Source organism: Polyodon spathula, chromosome 8, assembly GCF_017654505.1.
Source record: "Polyodon spathula isolate WHYD16114869_AA chromosome 8, ASM1765450v1, whole genome shotgun sequence".
NCBI classification, from domain to species: Eukaryota; Metazoa; Chordata; class Actinopteri; order Acipenseriformes; family Polyodontidae; genus Polyodon; species Polyodon spathula.
In genome coordinates, this window is record NC_054541.1 from 28,537,662 (window position 1) to 28,558,036 (window position 20,375).

Below are 20,375 nucleotides of genomic sequence, written 5' to 3' on the forward strand. Positions count from 1 at the left end.
TGAGAGTTTTCCGGCTATCTCAGTTAGCCAGCAACGAAGAACATGGACCTGGTTTGAGGTTTAATTGGTTCTGAAATTATTTGTAGAATTGATTAAACTTTTCATGATTATTTCACTATGTGTTTCATCATAAAGTCCAAATAAATGTTTACAAACACTTTAAATAATGAGTAGTATAGGTTTGATGCTATTTGAGTACACTCTTTCAAAGTAATACAGGGCTGTTACTGGAGTTAATGCAGGACAGTGGGGATCATCTAGGTGCTGTTGCTATTTTTTTCTGTTTTATCTGTGTCAGTTCTCCTCTGTTGGGTTGGCAGGGGATGCTTCTTCTGGGTGATGTTTCCATGGTACCGCTGCCCCTTTTCTCTACCAAACCCCTGAAAAAAGAAGAGATCTTCTGTATAGATTTAGCTTTATTAGGAATTTAAAACATGTTGTTGCTTATCCTGCCAGTTTTTCTTTTCTCATGTGGCAGATTTTGGCTGTGTGAAGTGTAAAAGTAGCCAAGCTGAATCATATCTGATAAAACTGTTACCTTTTCAGTTAGGCTTGGCAAGCAGTCTATTTGGAACTTGGTGCACTAGATAGGCTACAGTGTATTAGGCAGAGAAATGAGCTAAGGCTAGCAGTGCAAGTACTTTAGGCCTGTTCCAGTTGTCCATTCGTCAGTAATGCTAAGTGATATGCCTTTTAAGAAATCAATTAGAAAAATGTTATTGACTCATTTACTCACCAGTCCAGGCCAAAATGATTTAAATGTATATTTCCATTTAAGTTCCGTGTTGATGCTATTACTCGGTTCCTATCGGATGAACTTGACACTAAAAGAACAATGTCCTGGAAATCTAAAACAGGTGGTGTGTTTTTTGATTTGATTAAAATGTAACAGCATGACATACAGCGTCACTATCACTCTTTCTCAAGAAATCATCTCAAAGTCTGTTTCATTTAAAGATTTATAATGAATATTTGAATCCACATGAATCTTTTGAACTGAATGAAATCAATAATTTTGTTAGCATATGAACAGAATGTGAATAACTGTATATTTAATCTCAGAGTGTGATGGCATAAAGGTTTTACACAATATTGTTAACAAACTCCCATTGGCTTGAAACATTCAAAATATTAAGTATTAAAAATGCTACCCATACTTTACTGTGACAATATCTGTTCTACATCAAGCAACTCAGTAAACCTTGCATATGTAATGAGCTGCATTGCTGTAAAAATGACTGACCGAGGCCAGTATGAATAAGAGATAAGAGATGAGCGAAAGGAGAGGTGCAAGGAGAGTTGGTTAAATACATATTTTGCAGGACTCCATAAGCTCCTAAAACGTATCCAAAACAGACAAGATTCCAAGATTTTCATAAGCAGCAAATTCTAATGGTTTTACAGCACTTGTTATATAGAGACTAAAATCAAGTTGATACCATTTTGCAACCTAGTTTGTATTTTACCAAGATTTCACCGTTACCAGGTACTGAATCTGTTTGTTTTAAAGAGCTGCCTGACTTCTGTTATTGAACATCTGGAAGTCCTACTTATAATATACTGCTAGATATTATTGAACTGGTTCTAAAAGTACCGGAGATTTATATATATATATATATATATATATATATATACACACACACACACACACACAGTACTTTGCAAAAGTTTTAGGCAGGTGTGAAAAAATGCTGTAAAGTAAGAATGCTTTCAAAAATAGACATGTTAATAGTTTATATTTATCAATTAACAAAATGCAAAGTGAGTGAACAGAAGAAAAATCTACATCAAATCAATATTTGGTGTGACCGCCCTTTGCCTTCAAAACAGCATCAGTTCTTCTAGGTACACTTGCACACAGTTTTTGAAGGAACTTGGCAGGTAGGTCCCAAACATCTTGGAGAACTATCCACACTTTTTCTGTGGGTTTAGGCAGCCTCAGTTGCTTTTCTCTCTTCATGTAATCCCAGACAGACTCAATGATGTTGAGATCAGGGCTCTGTGGGGGCCATACCATCACTTCCAGGACTCTTTGTTCTTCTTTATGCTGAAGATAGTTCTTAATGAATTTCGCTGTATGTTTGGGGTCGTTGTCATGCTGCAGAATAAATTTGGGGCCAATCAGATGCCTCCCTGATGGTATTGCATGATGGATAAGTATCTGCCTGTACTTCTCAGCATTGAGCAGAACATTTAATTCTGACCAAATCCCCAGCTCCATTTGCAGAAATGCAGCCCCAAACTTGCAAGGAACCTCCACCATGCTTCACTATTGCCTGCAGACACTCATTCATGTAACGCTCTCCAGCCCTTCGGCAAATAAACTGCCTTCTGTTACAGCCAAATATTTCAGATTTTGACTCATCAGTCCAGAGCACCTGCTGCCATTTTTCTGCACCCCAGTTCCTGTGTTTTTGTGCATAGTTGAGTCGCTTGGCCTTGTTTCCACGTCGGAGGTATGGCTTTTTGGCCGCAAGTCTTCCATGAAGGCCACTTCTGACCAGACTTCTCCGGACAGTAGATGGGTGTACCAGGGTCCCACTATTTTCTGCCAATTCTAAGCTGATGGCACTGCTGGACATCTTCTGATTGCGAAGGAAAGTAAGCATAATATGTCTTTCATCTGCTGTAAGTTTCCTTGGCCGACCACTGCGTCTACGGTCCTCAACGTTGCCCGTTTCTTTGTGCTTCTTCAAAAGAGCTTGGACAGCACATCTGGAAACCCCTGTCTGCCTTGAAATTTCTGCCTGGGAGAGACCTTGCTGATGCAGTATAACTACCTTGTGTCTTGTTGCTGTGCTCAGTCTTGCCATGGTGTGTGACTTTTGACAGTAAACTGTCTTCAGCAACCTCACCTTGTTAGCTGAGTTTGGCTGTTCCTCACCCAGTTTTATTCCTCCTACACAGCTGTTTTTGTTTCAGTTAATGATTGTGTTTCAACCTACATATTGAATTGATGATCATTAGCACGTGTTTGGTATAATTGTTTAATCATACACCTGACTATGTGCCTACAAAATCCCTGACTTTGTGCAAGTGTACCTAGAAGAATTGATGCTGTTTTGAAGGCAAAGGGTGGTCACACCAAATATGAATTTGATTTAGATTTTTCTTCTGTTCACTCACTTTGCATTTTGTTATTTGATAAATATAATCTATTAACATGTTTATTTTTGAAAGCATTCTTACTTTACAGCATTTTTTCACACCTGCCTAAAACTTTTGCACAGTTGTGTGTGTGTGTGTGTGTGTGTGTGTGTGTGTGTGTGTGTGTGTGTGTGTGTGTGTGTGTGTGTGTGTTTATTATATATATATATATATATATATAGAATTTTAAAACCAACAGCACAACATGAAATATGACAAAAATCAAATATTCTTTTTTATGCATACGGTGTAGTACAAATTACAACAAAAAAACAGCCTTTAACTCTAGTTTTAGTGAAAATAAAGTAAAGAGTAAATTGGAAAACAAATAGGAATCAGATTGCTATCTGATATAGACTGAATTAGAATATTTCTAAAAGTTGCACAACTAAAAATAAAGCTGGAAATCAACCTTACATGTTGTCTAAAATGTATAATTATGTTAATCTGATAAATGTGTACATATCTTGCTCTTTTGGTCCAATTAAATGCTGTGGTTGATTGAACTGTCCTTCTTCCACTTCTTCTGCATCTGCATTGTCGTCCTGAGTTGTTTCGGTCAGTGATATCAGTTTATCTTTGGGGCATTCTTCGTTGTAACTTTTAACATAGTTGTATACAGACCAGCCTTTAAACTCCTCCGGTGTCTTGCAAATCAGGCCAGTGTGTTCCACGCTGCGGTGATGTTTCAGCCAGTAATCCAGGTAATGAATGTTGTAATCACATCTCCAAGGGTTATTTCCCACCCACAGCTTTTGGACAAAGTAGAGATCCTCTAATACTCCATATTCAATGTAATGTAAGACATTATTTGACAGGTCCAGTTCTCTCAATTTCAGAAGACCTGAAAAGGCAACTGTTAGAAAAAGCAACAAGTTTACTAAATTATGTGTTTTGTGTTTTAAATTGTATGTTTGTTTAACAATTTTATAATTACAAAAATAGTAACAACTGTGCAGCTTTATGCATGACAAGTATATTGTTCTTTGTGCATCTTGTGAAATTAGATTGCACTATTCTACAGTTTGTTGGTGTATGTTATTGGTCCAGCACTATAAAAGGGTAAAATCATAGTAAGAGGAGGGAAAGGCAAAAAGAAGGGAAAAGAGAGAGACAGAGAACGTTAAAGATGCCTATGGAAAAGAAGGAAGTCTGAATCCACATAAAACAGGAAAGGTTGTTTAGAGAAATGCACAGTGTTTGTAAGAGAGAGGCAAATGCTTGTTTACATGTGTCACAGATACAGTTGGTGAAATGAGAATTTTGAATTGAATTAACATTGAATTATATTAAAAAACAATCAGAAATCAGAACATTTAAAGCTGAATTAAAAGTCCAGGTCCATTGGAATATAACCAGTGCAACCAATAATTTTGAAAATTAGACAAAATCATAGACCCCTAATGACTTTGAATCCAGGGAATTCTGTTAAATAAGAAAATAATAAAATTACCTGGAACATTCAAAACTACATTTAAAAGAATGGAGGAAGTTTGGAACTATATTCATCTTGACAGTAACAGGGATAATAGCTAATGAAATCATTTCTTAAATGTAACCTGTTGAACCTATTTTTCAGATAACAGGGGACTTGCTATCACTTAAACTTAGATCATTATGGTCAACATCAGTCCAACCTTGGCCGACAACATTTTCAATGTTCATCGTGTGTGTGTGTGTGTGTGTGTGTGTGTGTGTGTGTGTATATATATATATATATATATATATATATATATTATATATATATATATATATATATTATATATATATATATATATATACAGTGCCTTGCAAAAATATTCAGACCCCTGACCAATTCTCTCATATTACTGAATTACAAATGGTACATTGAAATTTCGTTCTGTTTGATATTTTATTTTTAAACACTGAAACTCAGAATCAATTATTGTAAGGTGATATTGGTTTTATGTTGGGAAATATTTTTAAGAAAAATAAAAAACTGGTATATCTTGTTTGCATAAGTATTCAACCCCTGTGCTGTGGAAGCTCCCAGTTTGCACCGATGAAAGAAATTGCCCTAACGAGGACACAATTACCTTACCATTGGCCTCCACCTGTGAACCATTAAAGTTGCTGTCACATTTTCTGGATAAAAACCCCACTGTAGAAGGATCATTGGTAAGGCTGTGAATCTGAAGGAAAATGAAGACCAAAGAGCATTCTACAGAAGTTAGAGATAAAGTAATACAAATGCATAGATTAGGGAAAGGGTACAAAATAATATCCAAGTGTTTGGACATCCCAGTGAGCACAGTTGGATCAATAATCAGGAAGTGGAAGCTGCATCACACCACCCAGGCACTGCCAAGAAATGGTCGTCCCTCAAAACTCAGAGCTCAAACAAGAAGGAGACTTGTGAGAGAAGCCACAGAGAGGCCAACAATCACTTTGAAGGAGCTACAGAGCTCAGTGGCTGGGAGTGGAGTAATGGTGCACCAGTCAACCATATCAAGAGCTCTGCATAACACTGGCCTGTATGGGAGGGTGGCAAGAAAGAAGCCATTACTCAAAAAGTACCATCTGAAAGCATGTCTGGAGTTTGCCAGAAAGCATGAGAGTGACCCAGCTGCGATGTGGGAAAAGATTTTGTGGTCAGATGAGACCAAGATGGAGCTTTTTGGCCAAAACTCAAAGCGCTATGTGTGGTGCAAACCTAACACTGCCCATGCCTCAAGACGCACCATCCCTACAGTGAAGTATGGTGGTGGCAGCATCATGCTATGGGGATGCTTCTCATCAGCAGGGACTGGGCATCTTGTTACAATTGAAGGAAGAATGGATGGAGCAAAATACAGGAAAATACTGCAAGAGAATCTGCTTCAGTCCGCTAAAAAACTGAAGCTTGGGAGGAAATTCACCTTTCAGCAGGACAATGATCCCAAGCACAAGGCCAAAGCAACATTGGAATGTCCTACAGTGGTCCAGTCAAAGTCCTGATCTCAATCCCATTGAGAATCTGTGGCACTATTTGAAAATTGTGGTCCACAAGCGTCGTCCAACCAACCTGAACAACCTGGAGCAAATCTGCCAAGAAGAATGGGCCAAAATCACTTAGACACTGTGTGCAAAGCTGGTACATACTTACCCCAAAAGACTTAAAGCTGTTATTTGCAGCGAAAGGTGGCTCTACCAAATATTAATGTGTGGGGGTTGAATACTTATGCAAGCAAGATATTTCAGTTTTTTATTTTTCTTAAAAATATTTCCCAACATAAAACCAATGTCACCTTACAATAATTGATTCTGAGTTTAAGTGTTTTAAAATAAAATATCAAACAGAATGAAATTTCAATGTACCATTTGTAATTCAGTAATATGAGAGAATTGGTCAGGGGTCTGAATACTTTTGCAAGGCACTGTGTATATATATATATATATATATATATATATATATATATATATATATATATATATATATATATATATATATATATATATACAAAGAAAATGTTCTTTTGCATTCTGATTGGATTGACAGTCACAATCAGCACATAAGGCTTCACATTTTTTTTTTTTTTTTAATTTAACCCTTTTAAAAGGGTTTTTTTTGGTGTATGAAGGGGATGATGATGATACGGTTCAGAATCTGGGGTGCATGTACAATACAGTTATAGCAATGATCTCATGTACCAGTATGATCTAAGCAATGAAATCTAGCAACAGGCTTCAAAGTGGTGTACAACATGCAACCTTTTTTTTTTTATTACTTTGCCTCTCAAATTTAGATGTAATATTTGGTAAGTGATTTGATACTATCCTGAGTCCATCTGTCCTTCAAGAGTCTTAAAAGTAAATAATATAAAAATAGAGTAAAAGTATAGTTTTTGTTAGTCTCATAACTATATGTTTAGCTAAGGGCCAGGCAAGAAACAGAGGGCATTGTTTATCTGAGCGTGCATGTGTTTATCTAAGTGGACGGTTGTGCTTCATTTCTCAGTGACAGACTTGATTCATTGGCTTCTGGCTCACTAAAGGCCATTAACAATGTTGTTCTATAAAATGTTAATATTGTTTGTTTTTTATTGTTTGTCATTTTATTTTCATTCGTCAAATCAAGTGAGGATATATGTTAACAGTAAGTTAGTTTTTCATGACATTGCAAATGCTGGAACTAAAAAGATAATTTTACACAAGCTTTTCTGCTGCTTTGATTATTTTTCAATTAACTTACACTTTTGCAGTAATATAGAAAGGTGCAGCAACATCTAATGTGGATAATTAAAAACTCTAAACTGAAGCAGAGCGGTGTATACTTTGCATACCTGTGTCAATGTGTTCTAAGGCATTACTGCTAAGGTTCAATATCTTCAAGTCCTTCAGTCCAACAAATTCCTTGGACTTTAGATGTTTGATTTTGTTTCCAGAGAGGTCAATTTTAACAGCATCTGTTGGGATGTCAGCTGGAACTTTCTTCAGATCTGTGAAAGTAGAATACACAATGTTACAATGTCACAATGTCTTTAACAAGTATAGTCATGCATGTGTGTTTTCCCAGTGAGTTAGTTAATATGTAACATGGTGTCACAATACCAATTAAACATGTCTAATAGCCAGCAGGTCTGGAAATGCACTTAAAATAACTCGGCAGAGAGAGGAACCTAAGGGTAAAAAAATTAATGACATTTGTGAACCCATTAATCCTGCTATGGGGAACCAGGCAGGAATAGGATGACCTTCACTATTCATCACTGACTGTTTGTAAATGGTGTGTGTATTGTTTGGTTCTTAAAAAATACCCTCCAATGTTCAATTGGAACCACCATGGTTTTATAAAATGTTGTTGCTAATAATCATTTTTAAAACCTAAATTATTTAAATTGAGAAAGAACATCTTCAGTATCCTCCCCTCCCCCACTCTGGACAAAGTATCTGTATATTTGAATACATGATTCATGAGAACAGGGATTCTTTCATTTGTAAGTCTTGATTTATGGGGGGGGGGGGGGTCTTTTTCTAATGTCAGCTTCTATTTCAGGGTTGAATGGAGAGAACACAAGAACCATTATGTTCTGAGCTTATGAATAATGTAAAGATGTCCTGTTGGCATTCTTTAACTGGATACTATTGAAAAACAATCTTGTGCACATGCTGGGATACTGTATCATGTCAGGGAGTCTATTTTATTAATCTATTTTTAAATATCTAAACAGCCGCAGATAGTTAATATAGCAATATATATTAATATTGCAAGTTACTGTACTGGCACTTGTTGCTGGGTTGAGGACAGGGTTTTCTTAATTTTAAATTCCAGATTCTTGTCCAATCAATTCTGCTCGAGCTGCACATGTTGGCAGGATCTTTTGGTATATTCCCAAGGTGTGTGCGAACTGCAAGTAAGTATTCATAGAGAGAGATAGCGGTACAAGATGATATGCCTGTCCTGAGGCATTGAGGCCAAAGCCATCAACTCCCCAACTCTGTACCCCACAGGTTAATCATCTTGTGTGGTCACCTACTCAGAGCAGTTTCCAAAGACTTAATATAATGAAGAACATAGGTTGCTATAACGAAGAACATGTTTACATTATATATTATTCTTTACTTTCACTGGCAGGAAAGAAATACATTCCCTGAAGCACATTTCTAATTTAAGACTTTTGGTCAAATCGTATTCTGTACCACTGAACAGTAGAGCATTAATTAATCTACTATGATGTTAAATGTGTGAATGGGGAGTTTTGTGGTTTTAACAACGTTATTTAAATTATTACATTTAAAGAATACAAGTTGTCAGACATGCATTTAATGACATTTAAAAGGCAATACTTGTTTATCCTAATTGTTCTGTCTGGCTTTGTAGACCCTATAGCAGTATAATCATACATGTTGACCTTTCCAGCGCCACCAGTGTAGGGACCTCTACAAAAAGAAAGCTATCAGTTCTTATCATCTGAAGTTCACTTTTGACAAGCACTTTTTATGAATGATTGTTTAATAATATTTATTCACGACAGGCTGGCTTGTGGAGGTGATGTCAGACCAGAAAGTACACAAACAAAAAGGGCTTGCGGGGCAAAAGTGTGCTGATATTTATAAAATTAAATAACACAAAAACAAAAGGGCCAAACATAAAGGTTTTCACAAAATACAAAAATAAACACAACGATTACCTTTGTTGAAAATTAATGGCGCTAGTTTTTTTCTTAATAAATAATATATACATTAATAAAGGGGCGGGCACTCACACTCGCCCCCTCCCCCAACCTTGTGCACAGCACACATGGCACTAATGACCACCTCCCCCTTAAAGTCCCAAAAGTCATGGTTTACATCCTGCCACAGGAACATAATCACCCATGGGGCTACGGGTGCCTGCAATAACAAATCCCTGGGAGTCAGCAGCAAAAGACCCCCAGATGATGAGAACCAGCCTGACTGCGCAGGCAATAACAGCATGCTTCTTGGCTGCAGAGGCGGCAACAGCAGCACTAAAAGACCCCTAGGCGGCGACAAACAGACATCCCCAGGCAGTAAACTTACATCCCTCGACGACGGCGAGCAGGCGACCCCAGGAAGCGGCGAGCAAGCCTCCCCAGGCGGTGCAGGACAGGTGCAGGAGCAATTCCTCAGGAGGTGATGGCTGGAGCAGACCCTCCAACGCAACAGCTCCGGAGCCTACGACAGTGACAGCTCCGGACCTTCGGGAGATGGTGTCGACGAGAGAACGGGAGCCTCAGGCCAAGGAGGGGGCAGCATTTGCTCCCTGTCTTCGCTTGGTGATGGAGTTAGGAACAGTCATGGAGCTGGGGTTGGCCACTCTGGCAGTGGCTGCAGCGGTGCTGGCCCTCTTCGCGGCATCTGCGGCCAGGCTGTTTTCCACAGTGCTCCCTTCAGCAGTCTGTTCTGGTCTTTTCTCTGTTGAAGGGAGAGGCAGCTCTTGCTACTCCCCCTGGTGGTGGTGGTAGAGGTAGTTCCTGCTCCTCGCCCCCTGGTGGTGGAAGTAAAGGCAGCTCTGGCTCTCGGGACGGCAATGGTTCCACCCCCTCTGATGGTGGAAGCGGGACCAGCAGCCCATCTCTCTCTAGTGGTGGAGGAGGGAACAGTGGCCAATCTCCCTCTGGTGGCAGAGGCGGGAGCGAGAATGGCAGTCTTCCCTCAGCGCTGGAGACAGCGGGGCCTTTCTCTTTCTCTGTGGCGATGGCAGGGCTTCTCCCTTTTGCAGTGAAACCTAGTGCAGTTCCATCTTGGTTGCTTGGTCTGGGCAGCGGGATGTTGGGTGGTCGGCCTCTCCATAATCCAGACACCACCAGTACGGCTCCCTCTCTGGATTCTCCTTCATAGGTTCTGGAAGCTCGGGCTTCCCCTCCTGGGCACTGGACGCACAGGCTTTCCCCTCTTGGTCACTAGACGCTTGAGCTCCTGCCTTGTTGGCTGTAAGCACGGCATCACCCGATGGAACTGGAAATGGTGGAGCCCCTCCCATCTCTGTAACCAAGACTGCATCATGAAGATGAAGGAACATTCAAAGCAAATCCGGAATAAGGTTCTTCAAAAGCACCAATCTGGGGTAGGATATAAGAAAATTTCCAAGGCATTGAATATTGCCCGGAGCACAGTAAGTCCATTATTAAGAAAGGGAGAGAATATGGCACAACTATGAATTTGTCTAGAACAGACTGTCCTCAGAAACGGAGTATCCGGCCTAGAAAGGCACTAGTCAGGGAGGCCACCAAGAGGCCTATGGCAACTCTAAAGGAGTTACAGTTTTCCACGGCTGAGCTGGGAGACACTGTGCATATGGCAACAATAGCCTGTGTGGTTCACAAAACTGACCTTTATGGGAGAGTGGCAAAAAGAAAGCCATTGTTGAAAAAAACACATCACATCTCTACTAGTTTGCCAGAATGCATGTAGGAGACTCTGAGACCAAGTGGAAGAAGATTCTATGGTCTGATGAGACCAAAATAGAGCTTTTTGGCCTCAACGCTAAGTGCTATGTTTGACGCAAGCCTAACACCGCACATCATCCTGAGACGGCCATCCATACTGTGAAGCATAGTGGTGGTAGCATCATGCTATGGGGATGCTTCTCTGCTTCAGGGCCTGGAAAGCTCGTAAAGATAGAGGGCAAAATGGATGCAGCAAAGTACAGAGAAATTCTGGAGGAAAACCTGCTGAAGTCTGCAAGAGACCTGGGACTTGGGAGAAGATTAATCTTCCAGCAGGACAATGACCCCAAACATACAGCCAAAGCTACACTGGAGTGGCTTAAAAACAAAAAGGTCAATGTCCTGGAGTGGCCCAGTCAAAGCCCGGACCTCAATTCAATTGAGAATATGTGAAAATAGTTGAAAATTGCTGTTCACCAAAGGTCCCCATCCAACTTGACGGAGCTTGAGCAATTTTGCAAAGAAGAATGGGCAAAAATTGCAGTGTCCAGATGTGCAAAGCTGGTAGAGACTTATCCAAATAGACTCATGGCTGTAATTGCTGCCAAAGGTGCCTCTACCAAATACTGACTCAAGGGAGTGAATACTTAGTTAGTTATTTTAGTTATACTCAATTATTTTCTGTTTTATATTTGTAATTAATTTAGAACAATTTGTAGATTTTATTTTTCACTTTGACATTATGGACTTGTTGTGTGAATCAGTGGCAAAAACTCCTAATTAAATCCATTTTGATTCTACGTTGTAACACAATAAAAAAAAAGCCCAAGGCGGGTGAACACTTTTGAGAGTCACTGTAGATTTTAATAATATGTTTAAAATTAATTAGTCTTATATATGTCATTAAATATTTTATACAGTCAAAAATATTTTCCACATAAGAGGAAAAATTGATAATTAACAACCTAACCTAAACTTTTATTTTTTATTTTTAGATTTACAAAAATTAAAGATATTTAGCAATTTGACCTAGTCTTCAATCTATGCAATGGTTGCAGTGGTTCCCTGGCAAGTTAAAACATAAGTTTGCCACACTGGCAATCGGTAATGTAAATTACAATATCAGAAATGAGAAGAACAATGCTGGCATTATACTATGTGTATGTGTGTATATATAATAAATATATATAAAATAAACAACACAAGTAATGAGTTATATTTTATGCTCAAAAATATGGGAAAACTGTATTATTTTATACTAATGCAATTGCTCAGAGAAAACGTTTATTTTTAACAAGTAATATTTTTTTTTTCTCAAAAAGATAGGTGTCAAAATTATTGGCACCCCTAAAGATTCTTATAAATAAAGTCAAGCAAAATGAAATCTGCATTAACATTCTATTTTTTTAAGTACATCTCAGTCTTAAGGAACTCATTACCTGTGTTGTTTATTTTAAACAGCCTTTTTTGCTCATCTTTATCAAGGGTGCCAATAATTTTGGTGGTGTGTGTGTGTGTGTGTGTGTCTATATATATATATATATATATATATATATATATATATATATATATATATATATATATATATATATATATATAGTACCAGTCAAAAGTTTGAGTACACTTGCTGGAAACTAGGTTTTTTTCAGAATTGACAATGTTTTACATTGTATACATTTCTGTAAATACTTGAAAATGAAAACGCATGTTACAATATACAAAACAAAACATAAGGTTTATCAAAGCAATGTTCAAGAAAACTGAAAATTATCTCTAAATCTTGGATTCCTCAAAATAGCCACTCAATCATTAGATTGAGTTGTCCAGATAGTTCTTGCACAACTTTGAGGTGTGTTTCAGGTCATTATCTTGCTGATGAGTGAAGGACTGCCCAACTAGCCGTAATCCTGATGTAATGGCATGCCTCTGAAGTATGCTATGATAGCCATGCTGGTTGAGCTTGCCATGGACTTGGTAAAGATCACCAACTCTGTCACCAGCAAAGCAACCCCAGACCATGACACTGCCTCCTCCATGCTTGACAGTGGGAACCACATATGCAGAACTCATAAGCTCACCCTCTCTGTGTCATCGGGTCCATAAGACCGACTTTCACTGCTCAAACATCTAGTTTCTGTGTTTTTTGGCCCAGGCAAGTCTCTTCCTCTTATTCTGCACTCTTAACAATGGTTACTTGGCAGCAATTCTTTCAGTTAGGCCAGCTTTACGCAATCTCCTCTGAACAGTTGATGTTGAAACATCTGTACTTCTAGTAGCATTTAGCTGAGCTTGTATTTCAGGGGCAGTTAATCACCAGTTTTGCAGACTTCTGAGGTCACCCTTGGCCTGCCTGACCTTGTTCAGTCCTCATGAGTGCCAGTTTCTTCAAATCATTTGATGGTCTTGTCCACAGCAGTTACAGACACTTGCAAAGTTCTTGCGATTTGTCTTAAAGATTGACCTTCATTTCTTAAAGTAATTATAGACTGTCTTTTTTCTTTGCTTAACTGAGCGTATTTTGCCATTTTCTGCTCCCTTGCATTCAGGAATGACAAACTTGTGCCTATGCTACCTATATTTATAGTAATCATGGACCCTCACCTGTTTACAATAATTGGTGACAAAAGGTTAATTAGGTAACATGCTAGTTAATTCAGAGAACATCTAACAAAGACACTTTTATACTTAGGCCAGTGTTCGAACACCGTGTTATACACATTTCAGACTTAACTGACTTGGGCTTCAGACTAAAATCCCCTTGCTCTGGGTGACCATTTCATTAAAATTGACAAGATTTACATTTTCATTTAAAAATAACATTTTTGAATGCTGTTCACTTATGATTATCAGCTTATATAAGTACATGTATCATATAGTAATATTAAGTGTTTATAGACAAGTTTATACAGTTAAAAGCATAGATAATCATGAAAAACCTGGTTTCAAGCAGGTGTACTCAAACTTTTGACTGGTACTGTGTGATATATATATATATATATATCTATCTATATCTATATCTATAGATACTATATCTATATATATAATAGATATAGATATATATATATATATATATATATATATATATATATGGCTGTTCAGCCCTATTGCTAAATCGCGTATCATATAAATTAATATCAGGGAGCTATACAATATGTGGTGTAAGGAGTGGGATAGTGCCTCCTACTGACCAGCATTAAACTGCAGGTGAAAAAAAATAAAATAAAATAAACAAAACAGCACACACACTTTGGCTATCCCCTCCACTTATTTCTTTCTTCTTTTCCTCTCTCTTGCCCTCTCTCTCTTTCTCTCTTCACTCTCCGACAACACATTCACTCAAACAATTAAACAATCAAAACCACGTGGCACTGCAAATGGTGGCTATCCTGATTCCAGGCTGTTCGTTCACCAAGATGGCCACCAGCCACCAAACTCATACGTGCACACACACACACATGTGCAGAGCTGTACATCAAAGATTGAAGTATTATATTTAAAGAGCAAAATATTATTTATAGTGTGTACTGGTATTGTGAAAAAAAAATCTCAATAACAAAATCAATGTAAAGTATAAACATAATATAGACAAACCTTTGTTGTGGCAGTCTAGTAGAATGGTGGGGAACATGTAGGTATGGCACGTTGTGGAATCAACCTCTTTGATGACAAAAGCAGGGCCAAGAACCTGATTTTGTGGCTCATTTGGTTCTATCCCTTCCAACTCTGGGCATAACAACTCCGGCTTTATCTTCTTTAATTTTTGATCTTTTAGATTTTTGGGCCAGACACATTTTGCATAGTTTCCTAGGTTCCGATTGCTTGGGACTTGAAGCTTTCTGACGAGGCTGTCCAGCTCACAGTTACAATCCCAAGGGTTCTCATAGATGCGCATGTACTTGAGCTGAGGTAGGAAGATAAACACATCCTCAGTAACCACCTGCAGCCGGTTATGCTGAAGCAACAGCGTTGTCAATTTATTTAAACCTGCAAAGGCTCGCTCTTCAATCACTGAGATGTCGTTCTGCTGCAGATCCAAGCTTTTTAAATGTTTAAACCTTGCAAACATGTCATCCTCCAGCCTTCGGATCATGTTTCTTGCCAGCAACATATGGAGAATGTCCTCAGGCCAGTGAGTTGAAACCTGAGTCAGCTTTCTGTCTTGGCAGTCCAGGTATTTTTCATTGAGCTCAGAATACTGTTTGCACTCGGCTGCAGCAAACCGCTTAACTGAACTCCTCCTAAGGGCCCTGGGCACTGCCATGTTCACTCTGCTTTTAAAACCACCATTTTTTGCCCTCCTGAATTCAGCAGACCTGGAGAAGAACAGGATCAGTAACACAGTAACCACTCGCATCCTGATATCCATTTGCTCCGGTTAACTGTGATAGATGGAATGGCAAAGGAATCCCTCTGAAATGTGAGGTCTTAAGAAATGATGAGATGCAGCTGCACTCCCTGTAAAGAAGAAACAATTATGTTTAAAACAAATACCAATGTAAAACTCTGATATCCTAATAGTATTTGGGATAAACCATATCAGAGAATCTTCTATTCAGTTAATAGTCTTTCTTTGCTGATGGAACATGCTGAATTTGGTACTGGCACAGCCTAAGCCATGAGTAACACAATTATGCAAAAGAAAAAATAAATTCTCCAAAAGTGGCGCTATTGAAGCTATTATGTGCAATTTAACTATGAGCAACTACAAAGCCAACATAGGTACAGCAACCGGCTATGTTCAATGTCTGTACCAAAATTCATCATTCATCTGCCCCTCTGTGTTACTTTAAAAAAAAAAACACACAACACAAAACTATTAATTAAATATTAAAAATGAGTGCTTCTGTTTGTCAGAATACAGGCTGACCCAGTGTACCTGTATAGGAACCCACCTGTATGACTTTTATTTTATAGTCCTGTATAACATAGTAAAATACTGGTAACAAATTGTTAAGATTTACAATTAATACACACGATTTACTAGTTTAGGACATTTAATCTGAACCCACAAACCAAAACATTGTTACAAACATCTGACTGCAATTATCACTGTTACAAGATATACTGTTAACATATGCCATTTGAGAAATGTGCCTCCTACACCACACAACAAACCTTTTATTCCAGTTCCAAAAACCTTGTTGCTTTTGAACTAAACACACAAAATATCATCTTATTGGAGTCTGTCAGTAAAGGGGACACAATATTATTGAAAATTAGGTCTAATTCAGAGAGGTTCACATTCCAGAGGCTGGTGTCTTGGGGGTTATTATTAATGGGTAACATTTTGTAATTCCATTCCTGAGTGCTGCCAGCTATCCCAGCAAGGCCATTTTCAATAGCTCAGGTCGAAGGATAACATGGCTTTTTGTTTCTTGTGTCTTCTAGGTGAATACAGAAATTTGCAGGACTGTGTGCAAGTGTAATTGTAAGTACATTCTGTAATACAAATACCAAATACCAATTATTATGATAAATTAGACCTGAGATCCTATTGTAAGAGACTGCAGCAGCAGTTGGATGCATAGTTCACCCCATAGTCTCTGTAAGTAGCTTTGGAGAAAAGCATCTGCTAAATGAACATTTAAGCTTGTACATGGCTTTGTACATGGCTGTGGCAAAGTGGTGATTACGTGCAGGTCAGTGCAGTGCAGAGTGGATAAATGACACAGACGATGATGTACAGGTGCAAGGGTGTTTATTAAATTAATTCAATGTCCAGAGCCTTATAGCAAACCTGCAAATAATAATAATGTTGGAAGTGGTACAGCGGCGTGTATCATTTCTGATTATAATCCCACGGGTTTGACCCGTAACCCAAAGTCCAGTCCTTTCACCCACACAAAACACAGACACAATTCCGACAGTGCGTGATTTTAGTGCTCGCGGTGCAAGATTGGTGATATCCGTGTTTTACGCTGGCCCGCAGCTGCAGCTCCGGATCGCGCTCAGTATTCTTGGTGAGAAACGACACACAAGACAAACAGTGTTAATACACAGACAAGCAGAACACTCATGGTTTTTCGTATAAACAAGACGGGCTCCTTCCTGGTTATTTGGCTTAACCATATGCAAAGGAACAGATCACAAAGCCACACCCCCCTATTTATACCCTCGCCCATGACCCCTAGGTTAACGAGTGCATCCGCTCCTCCAATCCTCAGATGGCACGCCGTTTACCGTCCGGGTCAGTGAGCTTGGGTGCCGTAGCTCCGCCCCTTTCCTAAATGGCCGACTTCCACTTACCCTTCGGAATAAATTGTCTCGCCATTTGTTTAAGGTTACTCTGTTCCTTCTTTCTAGTGCCCTCACCGGTCGGGAAGGAGATCTAACACCAAGCGTCATTCGATCTCTGTCACAATGGCAAAAATGAAAAGCCAGAACAAGTAGACTGCTCCATATGTGCGGCACATGGGCTGCACTTGGAACAGATTAAACACTATTCTTGTTACATAAGAAAATAGTTACTGTACTCCAGCTGGTAAGTGCATCCTACCAAATGGATTCAGTAAGGGATATTCATTATGCAATGCTATCTGGCATTGAACACATCCTTGGCAAGTTCCAGTGCATTTTACAGGAAAAAAAAGCCTTTGCAAAGTTGCATAAAACACAATAGGAATTAAGTTCAATTATCCATATCTGGCGGCAGTGACTTTAATTAATGACATTGCAACACGTTTAAAATTCAGAAACACTTAAGGAGAAAATTAATTGGAAACTTAACTTAAAGGAGTTTGTGCAACTGTGAACAGGATGGCTTTGTAGGGATGACGTCAGACCAGAAGAAGGACGAAGAACAACAAAAAGGTAGGGCGGAGAATCTGTGACGCTACGGCGTCCAGGGTTTTATTGTAAATAATAATAAACAAAAAAATTTAAACAAAACACACAAAACAGGACAAGGTACTTGAGGCCAAAATAAAAAGGTAAACAAAACGGACAAAACTAAACAAGACAGTGGACGAACAGACAAACAAGAACCATGCTGGCACTTCCAGCACACTGTAGCAATTGTTCTCAAAACCCCCAAAAACTCCTTCTCTCCCGTTCTCCACTCAGGAACACACAACCCTGAGTGAGTGAAAACATGCAGCTTTTATACAGCTGTACCGAGACTCGATTGTTAATCAATCATTGAATTGGAGTCTCGGTACAACTGCACGTGAATTAATAAAAGTGCAATTCCCTGTGCTCACATATTATTTTATTTGCACATGAAGTGCTGTGCAATACTCGTGCCTAAATACCAATATACATTTTAAACACTTGTGCTCGTAACCCGTATTTATATCCTGTGTATTTTATACATAAACACCAACACTAACACACTACATACAACATAAAACACTTATACATAAAGGGGCAGGACACTCCACCACAGCAACCTAATCTGCAGGATGCATTACAATGTCGCTCCATACCGTTTTTTAATTTTATTTATCTAGATGTGTCTTAATATAAAACAGAACCGTCCAAAATAATTTTTTTGTGTATTTTGTGCTGCTGCGCGCGTACAATTTTTAAGGGGTATAATAACAATCTTTGGTTTTATTTGGTAAGTGAAAAGCTTAACATCATTTTAAATAATTGAAGGTTTAATAACAATGCAGGACTGTCAGATTATTTACCAGTTTTAATCCCTGATTTAAAGTTACAATATTCCTCTTGACCTCAGGATGAAATCATGAGACTGATTTTGGAGGGCTGTTAGTTCTTTTTTTTCCATGAATAAACCAAAATGTGTCTGTATATGAAAGTTTACTGACAGGTAACTGATTCATTTGTTACCTTACAGAAAATGACACAATTACATACTAATCCTGTTTGTGTTTTCCCTGTGAGACACACTGGTGTTTATTCAATTGATCTAAACAGTGGCGGATCTAAATGCTGCTCTTGTTTTAAATAATTTCAAATTTGCTTTTGTCTTTAAAAGTAAGTAAAATGACAGGTTTGATCCTAATTTAATATTTAACCAATTATAGTATTTAGATCTGGCACAGTTTAGATCATCTGAATAGACCTCACTGAAATGATTAGTTTCTTCCCTGGCGCTGTCAGTCTTTTTGGAGCATAATATAGCTTTCCCAACTGTGCTAAATTCAGCTCACCTACCAGCATCTACCACTAGTAGGCATAGCAGCTTTTGAATACATACTAAACTTAATTGGTTAGGAAATGAGTTAACAAACCAAAAAGAAAAGGGAACTCCTTATTTCATTTTATCATGATTGGACTTAAAATAAGCTCTTACCTAACACCAGCAAGCTGATTTTAATAAGCAGTGTCTCTGATTATTTTTTAATAATGTTACACTGTGCTTACATTGCTCTGTAGCTCTGCTCAGTTTCTGTAGAAGAACATCCTTGCTTACAGAGTCTCTGCATTAATTAAAGGCATTTGCGATTGTAAGAAAAAAACAACTTTCCACTGACTCCAGAAATTCTTTTGAATTTTGTTGTATCCTTATTTGTTGGAACATAAAAAAAGAAACATGGACAGTGGGGGGAAAAACAAATACTGGAAAAGAACACCGAGCAAAATAGTATTTTTTGTTCTGGTGTGCATAACAACTTTAAACACTTCACAGAACAGATGCAGCTCTCTCTTCCAGTTAATTGCCTATCTAATCTGAAGCAGCTTCCTTTGATACAGAAGGGTCCTCTTCTCTGTTAACCCTCATTTCAAACTGCTTATAAAAACTTCAACAAGAAGTATCTTCAGCAAAAAAACTAAACAAAATGAACTTCCTGCTTTCTTTGATATTCTGCCTATAAGCTTAAAACACCGTTCCATGCAAAATCCAGTTTGCGAAGTTATTGAAAGGAATACAAATATGTAGATTACGCATTTTCTGATTTATCATTTACAGTATGCTAGTACCATCCTCTCTTCCCTGCATTACAAATTATTACCAAAAATACAGCATATTAATTTCAGCTCATGTCTGCAGCTTTTGAAAACCATAGACTTCAAACATGTTAGACCTGAACATTATTCCTTAAACATCTATTCTTTTCTCTTGTTGAAGGTGTTGTCTAAAGTTCACAGATAAAGGGTTACAGTACCTGGCCACAGGGAAAGGCTGCCACAAACTCATCTACTTGGACCTTTCTGGCTGCACTCTTCCCTGCTCTTTGTTTGGTCATGAGAGACGTTCTCCTTCAGCTTGCACTGGCTGCAGCTCACTCTTGTGGCAGTCTGTGGAGCATGGGGGAGGCAGATGGTTTTAAGTTACAGCAGCACAAGATTTGGCAGGAAGGCAGTCAACTATAAGGGCTTTGGATTGGCTCCAAGGTAATGTCATGTACCCAGATGCTCAGGCCTTCAACAATGATAAACAGGCTTTAGGACCAGAGGTTTTAAAACATGAAG

At 38.4% G+C, this 20,375-nt stretch overlaps 1 protein-coding gene across 1 annotated transcript; it reads right to left on the bottom strand.

The window, feature by feature from the left end:
* Window positions 1-3,335: 3,335 nt before the first annotated feature.
* Window positions 3,336-20,156, bottom strand: lrrc17 (leucine rich repeat containing 17). The gene is made up of 4 exons (XM_041257476.1): window positions 20,069-20,156; window positions 14,589-15,452; window positions 7,431-7,586; window positions 3,336-4,003 (listed from the first exon to the last, which is right to left on the bottom strand). Exons 2-4 carry the CDS (start codon window positions 15,361-15,363, stop codon window positions 3,585-3,587), a joined length of 1,350 nt encoding a protein of 449 aa, XP_041113410.1. The 5' UTR covers window positions 15,364-15,452; window positions 20,069-20,156; the 3' UTR covers window positions 3,336-3,584.
* Window positions 20,157-20,375: the final 219 nt, after the last annotated feature.